We start from the raw sequence: 17,167 nt of genomic DNA, 5'->3' as shown, positions 1-17,167 counted from the left end.
GAAGAAGCTGAATATTATTCGCCTCTGTATTATTTTACCTGCAATTAGAAGTGCTTTTGAAACCTAAGGGAATATGTAACCTTTTTATTTCTGACGTTTGTTACATTTACCAAGAGACAAATCCTTTGTTCTTGGAGGCTTTGTTTCAACTGACCATGGTGGATAATGTATTCTTGGAAACAATTTAAAGTATCTCTAGTCTACTAATAGCCACATGATGGAATGAGAGCTGCAACGCACAGAATGCAACTCCGAGCTAGTGCTTTGTGTCACATGTGCTCCTTTCTTTCTCTTCCTGTCATCAACCAATATATATTCTCAATACAAGGATGCATATGCTCAACGCGTAACTGAATGACAACTGATGATGGAACTTCTAAATGATAAGTAATACTTTCCTTAAAGTGGTTGTTCACCTTACTTACAGACCCCCCCAGCATGGCCAGACCGACAGCGGTAAATATATTTACCTGATCCTCAACTTTGTGGTCTGGCTCCATTGCTGCCCCACTGGCTCTGCAGGTCCCGGGTCTACCCGTGTCAACATCCTGGCTGCAGTGGTTACATTTTCTAGCGTCAAACTGGATGCTAAAGCAGGGAGACCTGGAACCTGCAGAGCCGGAGGGGCAGCAATGGGGCTGGGACCCAGTGGCGGAGATTAGGTAAGTAATTACCACCGCGGGTCTGTATTAAACAGCACACATTTGTATACACCTTAGATGCAAACACACATTTGTATACACCTTAGATGCAAATGTATACGGTATATGTTATGCAATACTAGGTAAAGGTACAGTCAAAAAGCAAAGGACTCATGAGACAAGGTAACATGCCCTTGATCACAGCGCCTTTTACCCGTCAAGCCTTCCTAGGCTCTGTTTGGAGAAAAAGATGCCATTTAATGTTCTGCTTTATGAAGATAGAAGGCTACAATCACTCATGCACAAAATTTATTAATTTATTTCTACTGATGAAAAATAAGATAAAATATGAACTGAAAATAGAAGAAAGTATATGAGTCCAAGGGCTCATTCACATGAGTATTCTTTATTTCCACTGTTCTGCTTCGTTATGACAGGAACAGAGCCAAACAGATCCCATTGACTATATGGGATCTGTTTGGTTTCACTATTTTTGACAAAATCTGTGACAGAGGCCCCAAATGGGTGACTATGCCTAACATGCCTGTAGATTTCCATTAACTGTATACTAGTATACTTTTAACTATACTGAAAAGTATTGACACATATGTACATTTTTCTTTTAAGATGGGAATCACTGGCAGATGTAGGTTATTGTATATACAGAAAGGTGGATATATCTGGGGCATATGTAGAGTTCAAAACTGCAGGCCAGCCGTATTCCATGGAGGTAGATGCACACAGATTCAAGGGGTTCTCTGTTTTTTTTTTTTACTTGTTAAAAGAGTCCCATGACTTTACAATGATCACAACGTGTCCCCATAATCAGTTACTGTACTAATATGTCATGAACACGCTTGTATGCTAGAAAAGTTACATTACTAACAAGAAAAGGTATAAGAGCGTAATTTTTAAAAGATTACAAAGAAAACAACTACTACTAATACTACTAAGAAAAAAGGGATTGGCTAAAAAATAAATAAATTAATAACCCTTTAAAGGAAACATCATCAGAAAATAATCAATTGCTTTTATCCACTTTTTATGTTAAATATCATTTTCCATGTCATAATTTATGTTTAAAGAAAATCCGAAAAATCCGTCCGTTTTTCCACTGGCCACTAAGTCTATTAATAGGCTGACACTTCCTGTCCTGTAGAACTCACTCGTCAGCAGTCATCTCATTATCATGAAAGGCAACATTACGATGACAGAAAAAGACCTATACTCGTATCACAGAATCCACCATTTATAAAAAATCTATTCTTTCCTTGTACAATGACCTCAGTACAGGTTCCAGAGCATGCGTAGAAAACTCAATGAGGTCCCTTTCTGACTAGAAAAAGGGATGTGTGTCATACAAATGATAGGTGACACATTCTCTTAAACATGTATCCTAATCATGTGACTAGTGTTTGGCTTGTATATCAAAAGCCAAGATAAAAAGGAGATTTACTAAGCTAAATGCACCAAAATTCTGGCGTACATCCCATAAACCAAATTTATCATGTGTTTTTGACATTTTTAGTGCCTCACTAATTAGTTTTGAAAAAATGTCTAGGAAAGGCACCTGTAGCAAAGAAAAAAATGGGGCATGGCTTGGCACATTTTCTGCTCGTCTGATCTCATGTTAAGCTGTCTGAATTTAAGACAGTAATAATAAATCGACCCCAAAGTGCACTGTGAATGGTGACAGGGAAAAGGAGATGAACCAACCAACAAAGCACAGAGGCAGGGGAGTAACAAGAAAAACACTATTTGGACAACTGTATTTCTTAGGTGAAGGGTTAGACATTTGCTAACGCTTCTCCCGGCATGTATACTTGTACAGAGTTCAGCAGTTGGGACATTTCTTTACATGTTGTACAACGAGCTTCTCACCTCATCTCCTCTTAACATTTCAGAGCCATCACTGTCTCGTGCCTGGCTAGACTTTTGCGCTATTTCTCTCTCCAGATTAGCAATTTCTTCTTTTGAATCTTGTAATTCTTCAGCTTTTGTTTCCTTCTTTCGTGAGATGATAGCCGCCTAAGCAAACAATAAATTGAGTCTTCGATATACAAAACTGACATAAATTACATTCAACAAGAATAGGATATAACGCTGTTTTTTGTGAACTGCTATAACATTCCCAAAGGCACAATGAGCAGGCTGGTAAGATTTGTAATCGCGATCAAAACATGAAAAGATTTTTGCAGCGCTCACCTGCGTTAGATACTTACGAAGCACGGACACAGCCTGGACTCGGCCGTAATACAACTTGCAAACAAATGGATAAAGTCCAGCTTCTTTAAAATGCAATTTTCTTTATTTCAAGCGGTAAAACCCATAAGCAGAATACAGCGTAAATCTACGCGTTTCGGACCCCACAATCCTGGTCCTTACTCCAGTAAATACCACAACACGAAACGAAAATGAATTTCAAAATATGAAATTTGCTCATCCTTAATAGTAATATACACACCTGCTGACGAAAAAGAGTCAATTTGTCATCCACCGGATCGCTTCTCATCCTCTTTTCAATCAGATGGTTGATTTCAGTATTAACGTCTTGGATCTAAAATAAGAGAATAAGTAATAAATTATTTTATTTTTGCATTATTTGAAGACATGGGATAAAACGTACTACTAAATAATGGAAGAAGTTTTAAGGTAATGTCATCACAAAATTACCTATTGTCATGTTTTTATGTTTAAGCATATAGTTAGGTCCATATATATTTGGACAGAGACCACATTTTTATAATTTTTGTTCTGTACATTACCACAATGGATTTTGAACAAAACAATTCAGATGCAGTTGAAGTTCAGACTTTCAGCTTTAATTCCGTGGGTTGAACAAAATAATTGGATACAAATGTGAGGAACTAAAGCATTTTTTAAACTCAATTCCTTCATTTTAGGGGCTCAAAATTAATTAAATAATTGTAAATAAAATATTAATTTCTAATACTTGGTTGAAAACCCTTTGTTGGCAATGGCTGTCTGAAGTTTTGAACTCATGGACATCACCAGACCCCGCGTTTCCTCCTTTTTAATGCTCTGCCAAGACTTTACTGCAGCGGTTTTCAGTTGCTGTTTCTTTATGGGCATTTCTGTCTGAAGTTTAGTCTTTAACAAGTGAAATGCTCTATTGGGTTCAGATCAGGTGACTGACTTGTCCATTCAAGAATATTCCACTTCTTTGCTTTAATAAACTCCTGGGTTGCTTTGGCTTTATGTTTTGGGTCATTGTCCATCTGTATTATGAAATGCTGACCAATCAGTTTGGCTGGATTTGAGCACACAGTATGTCTCTGAAAACCCCAGAATTCATCCGGCTGCTTCTGTCCTGTGTCATATCATCAATAAAGACTAGGGACCCAGTGCCACTGGCAGCCATGCATGCCCAAGCCATCACACTGCCTCCGCTTTGTTTTAGAGATGGTGTGATATGCTTTGGATCATGAGCTGTACCATGCCTTCGCCATCCTTTCCCCCCCCCATCATTCTGGTAGAGGTTGATCTTGGTTTCATCTGTCCAAAGAATGTTCTTCTAGAAGTGTGCTGGTTTTTTAAGATGTTATTTTTTAGCAAAGTCCAACCTAGCCTTCTTATTCTTGAGGCCTATGAGTGGCTTGCACCGTGCAGTGAACCCTCTGTATTTACTTTCATGCAGTCTTCTCTTTATGGTAGATTTGGATATTGATACGCCTATATCCTGGAGAGTGTTGTTCACTTGGTTGGCTGTTAGGAAGGGGTTTCTCTTTACCAGAGAAGGAGCCCAGCATCGCCCTGCGTCCTCCGAATCTCCTCCTTGCTGGCTGACGTCACAGAGCTGGAGCGCCGAAATCTCGCGATGCGCGAGCTAGCGCATGCGTAGTTCGTTCCCTGTGCTGATGCCAGCACAGGGAATGAACATGATGCCGACACTGCGCATGCGCTAGCTCGCGCATCGCGAGATTTCGGCGCTCCAGCTCTGTGACGTCAGCCAGCAAGGAGGAGATTCGGAGGACGCGGGGCGATGCTGGGCTCCTTTCCGCTGGACTCATCTCCGGATACAGGACACATATCAGGTTCATTTGCATATCGATCAAAACGTTTTTTTTTAGCACAATAAAAGCACAGAGAGCTATGGGGGCTGGGTATTGCGGATGTGCTAGCGGCCATCTAGCAGCCCATGTCCCCAGCTCTATGCACAAAATCCTGGTGACAGGTTTCCTTTAAGGACCTGGCCAATTTTTGTTTTTGCGCTTTCATTGTTTCCTTTTTACCTTCCAAGAGCCATAACTATTTTAATATTTTATTCACAAGGGCATACAAGGTCTTAGTTTTTTGTGGAACAAGGTGTATTTTTTTATTTACCATAGCTTGTATTAGATAACAGGAAAAAGATTCTTTGTACCAAAAATTACACGTTGACCTAATTTTGTGGGTCAGTAATACCAACTTTATATAGTTTCTATTTTATTCTACTACTTTAAAAAAATAAAAACCTTTAAAAATGTTCATTTGCACCATATACATAAGGTTTTTATATTTCTATCTACAGAGTAAATATATTTGAGCTCATTTTTGAGGGGCGAGCTGTAGTATCATTTTGGTGTACATACGACTTTATGATCACTTTTTAATCAATTTTTCTCAAGGACAATGTGACCAAAAAACAGCAAATCAGCCATTTAGATTTTATCTGTTACAATGTTCACTGTAAACAATAAATATTTTTATATTTTAATAGTTGTGACATTTTTAGATGAAACTATACCAGTTTTGTTTATTTTTATGTAAAATTGGGAGTTATTAAAATTTTTCATATATTGATTTTTTTATATTTTTAATGTAATTTTTCCTTTGCTTAGGGGACTTGAACATGTGATCTTCTTATTACTTGTGCCATGGACTGGACATTATACTTATTGCAATCTATGAAATTCTTACAGTCTAAGGGATTCTTGCAGGTACAGCTTGAGAGGGCTCATGAATTGTCGGCCGTGTGCATTTCGCATTTTGCAGAGTGGAACTTCCAGTCCATAATAGAACTGTCCTTTCCTTTATGTAATATGGACAATAATAGGACATGTTCCATTTTTTTTTTCAGAATGGCCAAGCAAAAACAGAATGCACACTGAGTAAATTCCATTTTTGTGCAAACCCATTGAAGTGAATAGATCCACATATGGGCCACAAATAAATATACGTTCATGTGCATCAGCCCTAAGGCAGACCTGGAGGCCTTCACAAGGCCACATAGTAACCAAATTCAGCGTTTTTGCTGTGGGGGTTCAATTGGAGGACAGAGAGAACCCCCTCCTGCCATCTAAACCCTCAGAGGTTGCAATCACTGTTGACTGCTGCATCTGAGGCTTTAAATGACAGGGATTGAGTAATCTCAGATGTGGGTCATTGCTGACTACTGTCAGCTGTATTACATAGCTGGCACCTGCCGTTTATGGAGCGAGCTCAGCCTGTGAGCCCACTTCATATACTCATTATACTCATACTTTATATACTGCATATACTGCTTAACCGTAAATGACGTTCATGTACATGATTTGGCATAAAGGGTCAGTGGAAGGATAAGCTCCTTCCAGAAACCTATAGTGCTGCTTATCTCAAGGGTAATAATTAGACTGGACAGGTAATAATTCAAACTATGCAAGTCTTTGCCAGGCCCATTAACATTAGATGTCTTTTACTGGCTCATGCACATTAGCTTGGAAGTCTCTACAGGTGGAAGTCTTAAAGAAGCTGCCCTACTCTTGTCAGACTCTAGTCAAAACTATAAAGTCCACAAAAAAGGTAAATTCCAGCTCACCAAATCCTCCCCATGCACGGAACGAACTGGACAAGTCCTCTCAGCACTTCGTATTCTGGTTATTGCTTCGTCTTTATTTCATTATTGGTTGCAGATTATATCTCGTGGAAATCACATCCCACCACCACAACAGGTTAACATGTTTCGAACTCCAACGTTCTTAGTCATAACCCTGGGTTATGATTAAGAACGTTGGAGTTGTCTGAGTCCTTTGGACTCCACAGGGGAACTAGACAAGGCTGCCCCCTGTCACCACTTTTGTTCGCCATAGCCATTGAGCACCTTGCTTTGAGAATTCGGCAGGATCCGGTCTTTAAAGGAATTGCTATGGGTGACAGAGCGGACAAGGTCGGACTTTACGCGGATGATCTCCTCCTTTTTATGGACGAACCCGAGATGACGCTCCCTAGAGCGATTGATGTAATTGGCGAGTTTGGACGGTTCTCGGGGTTGCATATAAATTGGACGAAATCGGCGCTCATGCCCCTATGGTCGCACACGTGGCCCCCTCAGTACTGCAACCTGCCAGTTGTGGACTCCTTCAAATATTTAGGGGTTATTATCACCAAAGATCCCCAGTTGGCGTACTCCCTGAATATTGCCCCCCTGGAGACCCTGTTTATGGATAAATTTAGGACGTGGCGGGCCTTACCACTATCCATTATGGGAAGATTGAATCTAGTCAAGATGACACTATTGCCTAAAGGGCTGTATCTGTTAGCGCATGCGTGCACCCCGGTACCGCAGGTTTTTTTTACCCGCATCCATTCTTTAGTGACTAAATTTGTGTGGGGGAAGTCCAGACGGAAGTTGTCCCTTCAGGTCCTGCAGAGACCCAAGCTAGAGGGTGGCGCTGCTTTACCTGATTTCTTCCTTTACTACCTGGCCGGGCAGTTGAAATTTCTAGCCACTTGGGTTCAGCCGCTGGCCTTGCCCAATGCGGAATACTATCTCAGGGAGCACCTGGGCCTATCCTCTATGTGGCCGGTTTTGGAAGGACCGCGTCTCATACCCACGCACTTGCTCCCCATCCATAGAATGGCCCATCAGGTGTGGTCAGCTGCCAAGTTGAGGTCGTTCCGAGACATCCCGGATGACATCCCTCTGTGGGATAACCCCATGTTTACCCATTTGAAAGATTTAGAGGGAGCTAGTTGGTGGAGGGCACAGGGTGTCAACAAACTGAGTGACGTCTACACGGGTGGCAGTCTGTGCTCTTCCTCCCAGCTGCAAGAAAGGTTTGAGTTGCCTCGCTCCTTTCTGTTTAGATATCTGCAGCTGAGGCATGCGCTGACGGCACAGTTTGGGACGGGAGGTCGCAAAATTTCTAACTACCCCCTGATAGGAGTCCTTAGGTCGCAGGGTCCGAGAGGTATCATTTCTGCTCTTTACACACACCTGCTTAATAATTGCACTCTGATGAACCCCCTTGCCGGTGAAGGGAAATGGAAGAATTCCATCCCCTCCCTATCGGCGGATGATTGGAATGAAGCACTGTTGTCTCCTACGCGGGTTTCTCCGTCAGTTACTAATAGACTGATCCAACTGTTTATTCTACATAGAAGCTACCTTACACCCGTCCGATTGCAAAAAATGGGCAGATTATCTCATAATAGGTGTCACAGGTGTCATCAGGATGGAGCGGACTTCTGGCATCTCATGTGGGACTGCTCGTATTTGAGAGGCTTCTGGGAGGCTGTGGTAGGAGTACTATCCGCACTAGTCCCTAATGCGGTACCGCTGTGCCCTAAGGGCTGCTTACTCGGCATCCTAGATGAGGAGGTTTGGGGTCATCATCATAGGATTTTTCTGAGCGAAACCCTATTCTTTGCCAGGAAGGCCGTCGCTCTGAGGTGGATGGATGATAGAACGCCTACACTGAGTCAATGGAAAGCTTTGGTCAATCAGGCTGTCAGCTTGGAAAAGGTTGTCTATATTCATAGGAAGTGCCCACAAAAGTTTGACAAGGTGTGGGGTGATTGGTGTGCGTCCCCTTTGACTGTGCATGATGCGTGTATGTACTCAGCTGCCGATGTGTAGTAAAATGCCTGCGTATGGAGGCACTTGTCTCCTTTATCTTGCAATCCTTCGTAGTCAACTGACTTATATACCTCATTGCCGAATCGGGTGTAATGCAATACTGTTTTGTACTGTTGTGCTTGCAATATTTCCCCTGCGTGGGATCAAATCTGGATCTGATGCTTCTCTGCTTAAGCTAATGTAACAGGCCTTTCTTGTTAAACTTCAATAAAACGAGTTTAAAAAAAAAAAGAACGTTGGAGTTCGAAACATGTTAACCTGTTGGAGTGGTGGGATGTGATTTCCAAGAGATGTAATCTGCAACCAATAATGAAATAAAGATGAAGCAATAACCGGAATACGAAGTGCTGGAACTTTTCCTTTTATTTCAAAACTATAAAGCAGTGGTTCCCAACCAGGATTCCTTAAACCTGGGGTTCTTTGAGCCCTGATTTGGAGTTATCTAGACCACAGCAACAAGAGGACTTGTCACGTTTACAATTATGAGGGCTGATCTCATCCTGTTCAAAGAACCTATGCCAAGCAGTAAGCATATTTGAGCTAAATCACAAGAATTATGCAATTATTTACACCAAGCTTCTTTGAGATAGGAATGCCTTTAAGCATTTTTTCAGGGGCTACCTGTCACGCTTTGATGTGGGAGGGAAACAACACACCGAGCATAGGAGAGAAGGGGGAAAGAGGGAATCAGGCCTGAGAACTAGGGAAGGAAGATGGACACCTCCTAATGAAAACCCTAACCAAAATCCTGACTGACTACCAGTATGAACAGATGGCAGGGGCGAGACTACCTGTTCATCCAAAAGGATGGACGAACAGGAGTCTACTTCAGGCCTATTACAAACAATAGGGAAATACAACACACAGAACCCAAACAAAATACAAAACGGGAAAGGAAATACTTAACTTCAAAAGAGGCTATGGAAGCACCAGGAACTCATCCGAGATCCAACCACAAACAATCCACAGGCACAGAAGCTATAAACTGCACAGCATAGTGGGAGAAGCAACTATAAATAAGGAAGTTTAAATGACCACATAAGCAACACCTGGAGGTAAGGGTTGTGGCCATTACCAGAAACAACAGAGACACCTATCCACAAGGAAAACCTGTCAGATCAAACCAGGTGTTGCCAGTGTAACAGATCTCCTGACACTTACTGTCGCCGGGACGTCCGTATATCTCGGTATGTCCGTGACACTACCCTGGTGGTAATAAGATTGGGAATCACTAAACTAAAGAAATTGTTCAGATACTGAGAAATTGCTGTGCCTAAACACTGTTCATGCCTTCCACATAGTGATTTGAGAATGTGAAAAAAATAGAGGTAAAGGAAGAGTGAGAGAAATTCTAAGATTGAGTGACAGCAAGTGGGATAGTGTGAGAAAGAGAAAAAAATGAGACATGCTCTAGCAAAGATGAGGGTGGTGCACTGATGCTGTGTTATTATTTGGTACAGTAGGTGTTTGAACTGTGTTCAATCTGATAAATACTGGTAGAAAATATGACTGCATAGTGATAACAGTCATGTGCTGGTCCCTCATTTCCGTTTAGCTTCACAAAGCACTGGATGTAAATCTATGCATGTGTATATGCCATGCTTTCAAATACACTGGGAATCAGGCTGGCACACACTGTTTATTATTATTCAAGGAAACTACCCTTTGCTTGGAAATGAAGAATATCATGCATTTTTCAAGACTTTTTAGAGAGATTCAGATACTGTATATTAAACATAATCTAACAGGCAATATTTCTAACTGTGTAAAGCCACACAGAATAATGGCGAAATAAGTTCTATGTATACCTTGGCTTCCAGCTCTGTGAGATCAGCTTGGTCAATTACTTGCTCATTCACAACTCTCTGCATGAAGCCCAGGGTCAGTCTCTTGTTCTCCAGCTCTTTTGGAAGCTTTTCAGATACCATATATGAATTAAATTTAATTTCTTCTTCAATCCTTTTCATAAGTCCTAAAGAAAATATAAAAATGATCTGCAACCTTTCTGCAAAGACCTATACAATACCAACAGCAGATAAAACATGATGGACCAAAAGATATAATGTGGTTTCTCCTGCAGATCAATACATCTCAAACAATGGGCAGAGAAAATGTATTAATTCTGTAACAAAATGTATGAATACTGGGACTGTTATAATTTACAAAAAAAGCTTGGTCTGGATATTACATGGACATGCTTGTTATGGTGCCCCTTGCTGGTATTTTGATTCCTTCTCAGAGCATCCACCTAATGTGTCCAGTGCTGATAAGAAGCTGCTACTTCTAGTGCCCCTGCTCTTAGTGGCTGGCAGCAGGAGGACCTGATCAGAGCAATAGAGAACAGCACTGGAGAAAGGGCTCGGTATAACATCATTTTTTAGGCTATTGGATGGACAACCTCTTCAAAGTTTGCTAGATCTGTATTTGCAAACATATACCAAATGTAAGAAAAATGCCTAATATGCTGCTGCGTCACAAAAACTTCAACAACTTTAAAAATCTATTATTTACTTTTTTGCAGGTTTGCAAGTAAAGGATCCACTATTCCCAGAATTATTTTTTTTTAAGATTGCGTAGGCAAATGAAGTCTTTCCATTACATAACAAGTTTGTTTTCCATTTGTACATAACCATGGTTTACAGAATATGCAGACATACAGCACATTAATGATTTTGGCCAGATGCCCTGAGATTTCCTTCCAAGTAATAACTTCCCAACCAAGTGCTTACTTATACATGGGTATAAAACAGATTGCACAGGAATGAAGGAACTAGTATATCTCAATTTAGAAGTTATGATCCCAAAGAACAAGGAAATGCTGGGAAGTAACACCACTAACATTTTAGTATCCATATCGACAACAGTTTGAGTTAAAGGGACATTCCAGGTTTTTGCTATTGTTGACCTATACTTTGGATAGGTCATCAATATCAGATTGATGGGGGTCCAATATTCCCACAATCAGCTGCCGGTGCCGGGAACTAGACAGTGGACTGAGTCAGATGTAAATGGGAGCTGAGATGTAGTACAGCCACACGACGACTACACAGCGGATGGAGACTTCCACTTTTGGCTCCATCCACTGTTTAGATTCAGAAGATGGGGTTGCTGAAAACAGCTGATCAGTGTTATTCCCACAACGATCTGATATTGATGACCGATCCGAAAGATAGGTCATTGATAGCAAAAATCTGGAATACTCCTTTAAAGGAGTTTGCCCACAAACAAGATTTATCACCTATCAACTGGATGTGGCTATAAAACTAACATGAGGAGTTGTTATGGCAATCAGCAAACACATAAGACCTAACTGTTTGTATGATGCTAGCATAGTCCAGTCGGTATGCTGCTCAGGAGGTTACATGACTGACATTATACCAGCATCACAGTCATGTAACTCTGCTGATTACCATGACCACTTGTGCTCTGCACAAAAGCATGGGCCTGTTCTTCCATGGTGGCAGGTCCAGTCACAGCCACAAATTCATGACTATAGCTCCACACCATAATCTGCTAATGGCCAAGACAACTCCTCTTGGCATCCATGACTCTCCTCTACAGTCTCTTATATCGCATGTTTCACGTATAAAGCCACGTGTCCATTACCTAAACAGGGATCTGGACTGGGCTGAGCTACAGGGGAACCACCATATCGCTACCTCCTGGTGTAGTCTATTTTTGGTTGACAGCTGACCTACAGGGGTCAAGAAACACCAGTGTGTAACACCAAAGGGACAGGTAAATTGTAGTCAGTAAAAGGCCATGGTCAGGGCAGACAGAGTTTATGAAAGTCCAGAAAACAGGCAAAGTTCATGGCAAGCAGCTCAGCGTTAACAAGGAAGTCAGGCAGAGGTCAGGTCAAACAATGAAGGGCCAAAATCCAGAAAAAAGGCTGAAGACAATACACAGGAAAGCCAAACAAGTGAATGACACACTTTTGCAGGAAACTACTATTGTTCAGGCATCCTTCAATGGGGATGGGTGCATTATATACCCTAACAAGGTCTATCATAGGCTAGGGCAAACTCGCCCTTTAAAAATGTATATTTCTAAAGAAAAACCTTTTGATAAGTCATATCACAAGGTTTGATAAGTGGGGTGCTGAACCCCCCACCGATTGCTGTATTGAGAAGACAGAAGTGCTCATACTGAGCTGGCTACTGGAGACGGATTCATAGATTTTCTTCAGCAGTGAGGAGAGAGGAAGGATTCTGTGTATGCACCTCTATCGCCTTATCTTAGGGATCGGTGGGGGTCTCAGTATTCAGACTCCCACCTTAAAAGACTTTTGATATGTCACAATAGCAAATCAAAGTGTTTTTTTTAAGTATAGTTACACTTTAAGAAGCCCCTGTGTAAAGCTGTCCTTCCTTATCGGAGGCATATTTTAACTGAATTCAAGTGCACTGTACATATTGTATTACTATTAACAATCAAGCAAGTCAAATATAATTTAAAAAGCAAAGTTTCACCATTAAGTAGCAAAAGTTAAAGAAAGAGAAACTACAGGCACAAAAAAAACATATTTCCCATGTTGGCATCAGCAGAAAGAGCAATTACGCCACACATTACTCTACAGCACTTAGACCTGTGTTTATAGGCAAGTAGGATTATCAAAATAAATCATAATAATTTTCCTAGACTAGCCTGCATGAATATAATGGAAACAAGATATCTAAATTGACAAGAAACTGTAGGATTAAGTTAGCAGTTCTTAATGTACAGGGCTGCCTATGGTAATAAAATGGCTCATGTGAAGCTCACACAGGACATTTTCCAAGCTGACTTTACATTAGGTTATCTGATAATTTAATGCTAGAAGAGCAATAAACTATTTGTACCCAGTGGAACACTGTAAATACAAAAAGTACAGGTCATGTCACACTAAATGGTGTATGTACATTAAAGAGAATATGTCTGTCAGAAGTTCTGACTGTGTAGAACTACTGACAGCACTGGGCATGGGCTTGGCGAGCAGGGTAAGCTTTTATCATCAGGAGTAGTATGAATATGAACTTTTCTCTTCTGCCAGACATTGCTCCTGCAGGTTCACTAGCGGCAGAGCTCCACTGTGAACTGTTCTCCTCAGTAAGCTGCTTTAGGGTCCATTCACACGTCCGTTGAATGGGTCCGGATCCTTTCCGCAATTATGCGGAACAGGTGTGGACCCATTCATTTTCAATGGGGTCGGATGTGCTGTCCGCATCCGCATTACCCATGCGTGGTCCCGAACTTCCGGTCCGCAGCTCCGGAAAAAAAAAATAGAACATGTCCTATTCTTGTCAAGAATGGACATTTCTATAGGGGTGCCGGCCCGGTGTTTTGCGGATCGTGTGAATGGACCCTTATCGTCTCTCTCCTTCTGCTCTGTAGTGATCGCCTGGTTGCACGCTATAGCTGTCACTCAGAGTAGATGGGGCGTGGCTGTGAAGCAGTGCAATGCAGAGTGAAGTTCCATCTCCAGTGTACTTGCAGGAGTAGAACCTTACAGAATAAAAGCTCATATTCACATTACGACTAGCACAAAAGATATGTGTGCCCTGCTCCACCCAGCCCCTACCTAGAGCTGTCAGCAGCAGAGTCGTATGCTCAGACTCTCTTAAAAGATAGCGTAGTGACAGGCATGCTGATTTCAGTAGACTTCAGTAAGAATGAAGCCGTTTTTGAGAACTCACAAATTAAACTCTGCAGAGGACAGGTAGCTCTGCAGAAAGGAGTCCAATGACATGAGACGACAGGAGTCCATGACATGCAAGCTCCCCCACCCTCCAAAGGTGGATTAACATATTTCTCCATATGCATAGAAATACATAGAGACATGTCAATCAGCGGCAGGGGGGGAGCGCGAATGTCATGAATACAGCAGACTCCTCGCTGGCTCACTGCTTATCTCCACGTTAACTCCTAAGTGATAAAGTACCTAGATCAGGGTGCCTGTCACCAAGGTTTTTATCTTATGTTTACCTTATACAAAAAATGTATCTGTTAAACGGATGCCTCTGATACTAGAGCTCCACATCAACACGCTGGGCGGGCGCGGTAATGTCATCCGATGACTTCACTGCATCTGCCCAGCGTGACGACGTCATCACGTCAGCGCGCACAAGAATTGGTGTGTTTTCTTCTATCAAGGTGGGTGCAACGGCCTCACTGCGATAAAATGGATTAGGTTAGTATGTATTTTAAAAGAAATAAATAAATAAAATGATTAACCCTGATAGGCTGAATGTGTCGCTTTGATGCAGAGATTAGTGTTGAATGCAGTATCTGAGGGGTTAACTGATGGTGGGCGACGCGTTCACCGCTCTCAGTCATTGTGCCAGCTTCATACAATGTAATGCAACAGCCAAATTTAATTTTTTCCAACTTTGCCCACCACCACCCAAATGGATAGAATCAGGATGGGCTCATTTTTCTAATAAACCCTATCTCTATCCTGCCTCTGAACTCCATGCATGTGACATGACGTGGGTGCAATGGGGTTGCCAGGGCATGGCCTAGACATCTCGTCCAGGACGTGCTTTCCTATTAGCAGGAGTTCTTCAATTAGAATCAGGTATAGCTGATGTGGTTAGGCACTATCTGGATGGGTTTGTGTTTTTAATTTTTTAAATTGACCCATCTTGTTTACATGCTTTTTTCTTAAAATACAGAACTCCTTGTTTTACTATTTTTAAATGCACTTAAAGAGGACCTGTCACCACAAAATGCAGTGCAATCTGCAGGCAACAGGTTACAGTGCAGGAGGGGCCGAGCATACTGATGTATAGTTATGTCTTCCCTGTGCATGTATATAACTTCATTCATTTAATTTACCTTCCGGTTTCGCATCAGCGGCTGCATGTCGCATGTTTTTCAACTGTTGCTGGGCTCTCTGCAGCTTCTGCTCTGCACTGAAAAGCTGTAAATTGAGATGACTTTATTATACTTATGAACAGTATAAAAACATCTTCGTACTTGAATTAAGGAAGTAGATCCTGACACAAAGTATGGAGGATCCAAAGATGAAGCTTTTAATTTATATTTTTATGCGTCAGTTCTGTTTTTGCTTCAGAAAGTGGGATTATCTGTGACACAGAGATTGGACAGGCATGGACTAGAGAAAATGCATACAGGTCCCATTAACTAAAGGGTAACAAGCCTCTGTTCAGAATGACATCTATACAATGGTTACAATGGACAGTGTGATTGTATACACAGCATTTTACATAATAAAGTGTTGCTGATACGACCATGTGGTCCTATTGTCCTATCCTAATCTGTTAGATTAGGCGTATTTTCTTGTAAAACCACAAGCTTGGGATGGTTTGCTCAGTAGATGCAGAAATAACCAACAGAATAAAGAAAATGAAAACATTCAAAATAAATAGTATTTTTTATTATAAATTCCCAAATACCTTTAATTAGTTATAATGTCTTGTTTTGTCTAGGGAGCAATCATTAGGAGAAATAAAATGGCCGCTGTCCTATTAGTGCACACAAAACCTGTCCTAATCACACAGGAGGACAAGTTACTTCACAACACTGAGGTAAAGAGCTGCCTCAGCCTCCTCTCTGCTCTACTCAGGGATTATGATTCAGTTACTAACCATAGTTGCATCCTAATGTAACTGTGTAAATACCAGCTCAGCAGAAATAAAATAAATAGCAAGAAGGTCTTGCCAAAAGACAGTCTCATATATTATAGAATAAGCCCACATCTGTTTATGTTTCTTCTCATTTACTATATCTTGCTGTCCTTATGGTGCATAATGACTGAGAGTAGTACACAATGCGCAAGAAAGGTACCTGATTTCTCTGCTCCTGCTTCTGTTGGGCCAGAGATTCTTCTCTTTCTTTTTCGACACGCAGCTGACTTGCTATTTCAAGCATCCGGTGATGATTCTGAACTGTCTCCACCTACAGTAAACAATCCAATGGTGCAAATGATTGTGAGATTCTTAAGGAAATTAGGAGACATATCATATGTACCACAAGTCTCTCTTGGCATTTCCTATTCATGTCAATTACTCTCGGCAGCTGACAGAAAGTTCTTGGGTTCAAGTTCCTTAAAAGCTTTGGCCTTCAGCCTAAGGAGATCTTCTTTCTGTCAGTTGCATTTGTATCTTCCTTACTAAAACAACAACATGCAGATCCAAATCCATGTTTGCATTCCCTCAGCCAACAGTTTTGACACTGAAATCTTACAGTAACAAATATATCCTCACCCTTTTTTTAAGACGTTCAACTCTCTTCATTAGCTGATCCTTTTCCTCTTCCATTGCACTGATGTCCTAAAGATGGCGGAAACATAATTTACATCCCAGGTTGTTGTTATATATGTTTGGCCTGCTGTAACAGGACAACATATGCATCCTTCAGATATTAACTACAAAGAAAATCTGTACGAAAAAAATAGGGGCATCAGTCTGTACGTTCCGACATTTCATCATGTCCCTTTTACGTGTCAAAAGTTATCTGGCCACAGAAATTTGTGTATGAAACCAGATGGGCTCAGAGAATAAGGGCAGAAGTTAAAATCTTTGTACAGAGCTGAATATGTTCATCCTTTATCAGCAACAAGAAGAAATTTAGCTCAAGTGAACCTGTTTCATATACCAGTCCCAGTCAAAAAAAATCTTCTAATCTAGTCAATAACTGGTGGGCCAAACTGATAAGAAACAAAACATTCTAAAATTAAATTTAAAGG

The 17,167-nt window shown here is 41.1% G+C and overlaps 1 protein-coding gene across 1 annotated transcript in view; it reads right to left on the bottom strand.

The window, feature by feature from the left end:
* The window catches only part of IFT81 (intraflagellar transport 81), a 156,367-nt gene that overhangs the window by 69,741 nt on the left and 69,459 nt on the right, over positions 1–17,167 (bottom strand). Inside the window, 6 exon segments of the mRNA XM_044275756.1 lie at positions 2,523–2,669; positions 3,106–3,198; positions 10,287–10,450; positions 15,295–15,379; positions 16,267–16,377; positions 16,686–16,751. Of these exon segments, the coding sequence (XP_044131691.1) occupies positions 2,523–2,669; positions 3,106–3,198; positions 10,287–10,450; positions 15,295–15,379; positions 16,267–16,377; positions 16,686–16,751 (666 nt within the window).

This window comes from Bufo gargarizans, chromosome 1, assembly GCF_014858855.1.
Source record: "Bufo gargarizans isolate SCDJY-AF-19 chromosome 1, ASM1485885v1, whole genome shotgun sequence".
NCBI lineage: Eukaryota > Metazoa > Chordata > Amphibia > Anura > Bufonidae > Bufo > Bufo gargarizans.
Note: the sequence above shows the minus strand (reverse complement) of the source record. Positions and strands in the feature narration are given on the sequence as shown.